The 6,794-nt window shown below is 35.7% G+C and overlaps 1 protein-coding gene across 3 annotated transcripts in view; it reads right to left on the minus strand.

The window, feature by feature from the left end:
- Positions 1-1,868: 1,868 nt before the first annotated feature.
- Positions 1,869-6,794, minus strand: part of LMO4 (LIM domain only 4) — a 17,103-nt gene continuing 12,177 nt past the window's right edge. For all 3 annotated transcript variants that reach the window (XM_081056277.1, XM_081056279.1, XM_081056278.1), the window contains exon 5: positions 1,869-2,654. In XM_081056277.1, the coding sequence (XP_080912403.1) occupies positions 2,646-2,654 (9 nt within the window). In that variant the 3' untranslated portion in view covers positions 1,869-2,645. The remainder of the gene's footprint in view (positions 2,655-6,794) is intronic.

A 6,794-nucleotide genomic window follows, 5' to 3' on the forward strand; every position in this document is an offset into this window, starting at 1 on the left:
TCTCTAAGCAATGTTGGGGTTGGGGGTGGAACATAATCACTGCTCACATCAGAATAAACCTGAGTGTTTTTAGTGGCTTTCTATCCACACAGAGCATCCCCATTAGAGCTGGGTTTTATTGTCTGAAATGCCTCTGGTTTCAAGAAAGTGTTTTACCTAAAGCAAGACTACTACTTAAATATGTTCTATTGTATATTCATAGCTCCATTAGTCCTTCTCCAATTTAGCACATCAAAGAGAAGGCTTCATCACTTGCATGTGGATTATACTAACATGAGTGACATTTGTAATCTTATAGGTCTGCAACTTAAGAAATGCTTTTAGAAGCTCGTTATTAAATACGCAGTAGTGCTTGAGCAACCAGCCATATAATAGTTCATTTAAAGTCTTTAATGACCTTAGACCTTTACATTACTAAATGCTACACTATATTACTAAAAGTTTTTAACTATCTCCTTTGAATTTCTACACTGTATGGGACATGAGTGCTTATGCCAAAAAGAATATAGAAGATGCTTACATTCTTATTAACATTTCCCTTTTCCTATCCCGAGGAATCCAAGCTCCTTCAAAGCATCTTAAAGGAAAAAAAAAAAAAAAAGAAAAATCTAAGAACCGGAACTAGTTCCTAGAAATTCCCCAAGGATCTAACTCAAACAGATACTGTTATTTTATGTGATTTTGTTCATTTTATTTTTTTCCTTGCATTTTCTTTTTATAAAGCTCTAATGAAACTATTCACTTGATCTCTCGGCCCTTAAATTCTCCTGCAGGAGGTTTACAGTTTGAGCAACTGATTTTCCCTCCTAGCCTGGAATCTCAAAGCAGGAAGTGAACACACATCACAGAAGGGAAACTGACTGCTAGTGCCAAGCTAGACCTCTCTATAGAAAGTATTCCTATTCGGAGAGGATCTACACCAAGAGCTCTTCTGGAAGAAGAGAAAATAAAACATGCCCTTCTTAAAAAGAAAATTAAATACAGCATTGTAAACACACTTGGTTTTATTAACCTGTGATGGAAGTTGTAGCTGAGATTTGCTCACATATAAAGAGCCCGGCAGTGAAGCCTCTTTGGTTTTTCCCCCTTCCAGCACTGGCCATAGACCCACTGGGTCCTTGTCCTACATGTGCTTTCCTCAGGGCACCTCTGCTGTCAATGCAGGAGCTGTTGCGGATACTCTGCTGCCTAGAACTAACAACTAAATATCTCAAGACTACTATTAAATGAATTCCAAATCCTTCCCTAAGCATATGGAAAGGCAGAATCAGTAGAGGCGTGTAAGAGCAAAACAAACAAATCACACAGCAGACCCCATGAGTCTGAAAGCTCACCAGGAAATGGCTGCTTCACCCACTGAAGATGACTATAAAAGAGCACTGGGTCCTAAGAACTAATAGAACTTCAAAATACGCACAGGTATGGTTTAGAAAGATTATTTCCTTCAAAAGCTATAAACTTGATAAGAGAACAAGATGGTTATGCCACATTCTTTAACATGTTTTTCATCAATACCCAAGGTTTTCCTATTGAGAAAAAAAGAATAAATGTAATAGCTGAAGAATCAAATATTTATATATAAACACAAAAGATTCACTGTGATATAGGAGAAGTATAATGAAGTGCCGTTAACAGAATATTCTGAACTTATAAAAAAGACTCCGTTAGAAACATTGCTTTGTACCCCTGCCAAAAATGGCTTGGTTAAGTAATTTGAAGAATATCTTATTGGCCCAGAGCTAAATAAATATACACACCACCTCCCTCACCCCTAAAATTTAAAGTGAGTTTGGTATCAAATAAAAAAACCTGTATTTTTCCAAAATACATAAGAGAAAAAGCAGTGTTTAAACCCAAACGCCATCAAATATTTTTTTCTTTTAAGTTTTTATTACTTAAATACACCATACTAGAGCAAATGTCTCTGAAAATATCACAAATAAAAGATTTTTTTCTTCATTCAGCAAATTAGAAGTAGGGGGAAATTTCTACACAGTAGCTGTTATGAGCCTGATTTTTTTTTTCCAATTTTTTTTCCTTTTTTGTTCTTTTTTTTCTTCGCCATGGGAATAGCAACATTAGGACGAAAACACTTACATGCATACATACATTGTATTTTACAGAGATACAATAAAAGTGTTTGTGATAGAATATCACAAAAGCCACATCTTTTTCCTTTATCTCATGTTCAGTTTTGATTGAAACACATTTCCTTACAACACTTAAATATACAAAGAGCAAATAGAATGTTGTTAAGGTAAAACACAGGGTACAAACTCTGGCCAGTGCCCTGCTAATTGTTAATGAGGGTAGAAAGCAGATTTGAATGCTTCTTTTAATTAGCTTCATTAGTCATTTCCCTCCTCCCAAGCTCCCTCCCCCCAAGATGTCCTCGGTGGATCTTTTTTCATTTTCTCTACAGTCTCCCATTAGCCCAGGTTCATGGAGTCCTTAATGTTCATATTCAGTCATTTTAATACACCAATAAATGCAGGAAGGGCAATCAAGACTAAAGAAGGTGCAATGGCATGGAGCTGGCACTGGTGCTAGCTACAAAGGTGACTTGTCTACTGAAGACACATGGGATCCACCTGTGATGAACAAAATCTGAGATGAAGGCACGCATTCTGCATTACTCTGACCTTTTAGCAGACCTGCAAGAAATAAAAACGGGCATCTTAGCTAAAATGCTAAATTTGAGAGATATTAAACTCAAACATGACTGCTTTTGTCTCCTCTATATTCACTAATCTTCTTTTATTAGATTACTTTCCAACTGTGACTTGATGGAGGCTTTCTACGCTACTTACTCTGGCAGTGAAGAACTAAAGCATAACATTTTCTGCAGTTTTTACTAGCAGAGAAAATGAGACAATAAATGGACTTTCAGAAAGTTTCTCATGTAAAGTTCTAAAATGAATTGCTTAACTGTTAAAAGCAAGCTTCTTCCCGAAAGGAATGAATTATAACATCTTGCCTAATAGTCAAATCACACATTTTAGAGCCAAGCCCCACCCCGACCTTGGGAAGTTTTGGGTTAGTATGCTCAACTGTATAACCTCTGGGAAGTTACTTAACCTATCTCTCAGTTTCCTCATCTTTAAAGTGGGGATAATATGGCTGTCGTAAGGATTACATAATAAATATGGAGTATTTTCAACAGTGCCTGGCACTTAATAAAAGCTAAGCAAATAGTGGCAGTTATTATTATTCTGATATCCCCATGAGATATCTATTCACCTATGCCCTTGTCTACCTATAGGTATGTACCTGTATGTTTATGTAAACACACACACACACACACACAAACACACACACAAATATTCAGATACTACTTTTCATTTAGTATTTCCTTTCTGCTATGTCACTTAATATGTTACATAAATATTCCAAATATATGAATCAAACATATGTAATGTGTTAATCACTTATGATCAATTAAAAGAATGTAGTTCAATGTCTAAATTAGAAATGGTAATCCACATAGTCGTCAGATACAATCTGTTTGCAATTACCAAAATGAAATAATATATATTAGGTTTTTATGGTTTTAAATGACATTCTGAGCTTCCCAGGAAGTTCTCGTTTCACTCTTTCCCTAACTTACTAAAAGCCTGAAGTCTATTAGGAACTGCAACCCCCCACTTCCAAGCTAATTAAAGTGGTGGAGGCTTAATTCCCCAGAGTGGAAGCTCAGTGTGAGAAAGGTAATTTGTCTGTCCAGAACAAAGATGCGGCAGCAGCCAGTGAGCATATTTAATAAATGAGCATCAAATGTCCTCCACGATGGACACACACACACACACAACACCAATTATGTAACTACAAGGAGACTGAGAAGTGATATGTAAACTAGGTCACTCACTAAATTTTTCTCCAACTAAAGAGGTGTGATCTCTTATTTTACTGAAAAGCACAGATAATTCTAGATGGAACCATCACTCATGAATGGAAGAAAGAATTCCAGGGCAGGCAAAAATTTACAAAAAAAAAAAGAAAGGAAAAAATGTGTCACAATTCCTGATTGTATATACATAACTCTCTAGAAGGCAATATTCCCCTAAGGATAGCCAAGCCTCCTTTAAATGATATAGGCTATAACATTTTGTAGATCCTTGAACACTAATGGTCTGAGATTTCAGCAAAGAAACCATATGATTTAAAAGCTTAAAATCTTTTCTCAGAATATACAAAAGCCAGTGATGCATAACGAGAACTAAACTACACATCCCAGACACTGGGAACAAATTTCAGGAGAATAAAAGTTTCAAGGGACCAGATGATGGGGGGGGGGAACTATACTTTCCAGACAATTAGCTGCCTTTAAAGAAGGGATTGCAAATAATCAACTCATTACTTTTAAGCCACAGGATGCTTGGGTATATTTATTATGCATCATGTACTAAAAACGTAATTGGTTCTGTGAATAGAAGGAAAACGACCAAAATTAATGTCCAATTTTCCCTACCAAAAATATGGAGAACGCAAGAGAGAAAAAATAATAAAATGGAGCTATTTGTCATTTCGCCCCATCTCATCTCCTCCAGAAAAGAAACGCCAGAGGCTTTTGGAAAAATAATTTTAAAGCATTCTCTAGGTCCAAAAAGCCGTTCCACCAGGAAGTGTGTTTTCATTACCTCTTCCCCCTTGCCCTCTCATTAATATCTCTCTGGACCATGTTCGGCTTGCCCAAAACCCTTATTTACAAAAACTACCTTGTGAATTGATTATGTTCATGGTGAGCTGAGCACCAAGGGCAAACATGTGAGACATTTATACCAACAGGGAAATGTTCTTAATTAACATCACCCCAAAACACAGCTTCTTACCAACATCTGACAAGAACATATCCTTAAGTTATATTTCCTTATGCCTTTTAAGAGCTATTAATTTTTGAAGGCTATCTGTCTCTTTCGGCTTCCAACATTAAGAAAATATACACTGGTAGCTTCATATTCATTGCTAATATGTTTATGTTCCAAAATGAACACCCTACCTTTTCCCCACACAGAAAAAGGTGTGGGAAACAGAAAACTTATATGAAAGGCACAGTACACGCAATCTTATAAACACGTAAACCAAATTTTTATCCAGTTTTCCTCCCAAACACCTCTAAATTTACATCATCTTGTGCTCAAGAAGACAGTACTGAGACCCTGCTCGTATTTCTAATGTGTCGTTTGCACCAAGTCCCCTGCTAACATTGCTACCGCCTACATTCAGTGCTTCAGTTTAGCTACGTTTTCCATCTTGTCTCCATAACCTTCAATTCTCACCATGCATGTTGGTAAGCTGTGACAATCATTCTTTATACTTGGCTAAGTCAGGGAAAGAGATGGTATGAAACCAGCAACAAACTTAAGACAGAATTGGGGGGAAAACTAAGCTATTACGATGGAGGGGCAGGGAAGAAATCAACCATTTTATTCCTAGCTCATTTTTCTTTGAGCTACCAAGTATAACTACAAATGGCTTTGCCTCTAAATTGAAATGGGTATCTCAAAATATTTATGTTACCCATTCATTGTTCTCAACTCTGCCCTACAGATTCACCTCATTACAATTCAAACCATAAAAATCTGTACATATTTATATGTATTGGCATTCCTTAAAACAGCTTGAAATCAATGGTGACTGGTTAATTTGCAATAAAAAATTAGATTTCTATTCTGAAAATGGTATTTTATGTAGCTTCCTGTATAAGTAAATTAAAGTGGGCATACTGTGATGTAATTAACATTTACTTAATAAAGAAATGGAAAAGACATTTAAAATTATCCCATAAACTTGAGTAAGGGAAAACGATAAATATGAGCATTAAAATATGGCAGTATAATTTTAAAAGGTTAAAAGTTTTCAAATATTAGCCATTTTCCCTACACACAGCATTAAGAAAATGCATTACAGAAGACAAAGGAGCCTAATATTTTTTCACGAAAATTTTGATGCTTGCTAAATTCCTATTTGCAGATAAATGTTGTTGTTTTTTTGTGATCCTTACAACAGACATTAATGAAGTTCCTATTGTAAATCCATAAAGAATTACCAAGTGAAGTGTGCATTTTTTGTTTCAATGCAATAACTCAGTGCTGTGTGATTGCCTGGGTTAATGATGAAAAAGTCAAACATACTATCAGAGCTGATGGAAAAATCTATCACCAATCTGAAATTAAAATTCATCTGTGGTCAATAAGATTTAATATCCATGCAAGTGGCGCTGTAAAGAGTAAATGAATCAATGTCATCAATACATAATCAGTATGAAATATGATGTGAATAAAATTATGCACACGAGTCATACATTTCACTCTTTTCTGGGCCAGTGTGGAATGAACAGTCTCTTAACTGAAGGTTGACAGTAATTGTTACAAATTAGGCACAGCAGTTATCAAAATGCACTCACTTGCATAGCTATAGGACTTATTAAGGAGATTAAAATAGATCTAAAACTATCCAGTACTGGGGGTGCTGGACAACTGTTGATCACCAATTTTCCCTCTCAAGGGCCTTTTAATAGTACGTGACTTGTACGCTTGTATAATTTCCTCATTCCTAACTCTGGTCCAAAAACTTTCCAGTTGAGGCTGGAAAAATCAAGATACATAATCTTTAATGGAGGTATTATTAGTAACCCTAAGTGATTAGAAAAAGCTAGATCTTCATTTTAAAAGTCGTAACTTATTCAAATTTTATGGACTACCAATCAACAAAAAATGCTCTCTTCTGGAATTACAGAATGTTTTAAGACAGCTTTTCTAAAAACAAAAGCACCGTAAATTGGGCATAGCAGGCAG

This window comes from Rhinolophus hipposideros (genome assembly GCF_964194185.1).
Source record: "Rhinolophus hipposideros genome assembly, chromosome: 8".
In the NCBI taxonomy this organism is placed as follows: domain Eukaryota; kingdom Metazoa; phylum Chordata; class Mammalia; order Chiroptera; family Rhinolophidae; genus Rhinolophus; species Rhinolophus hipposideros.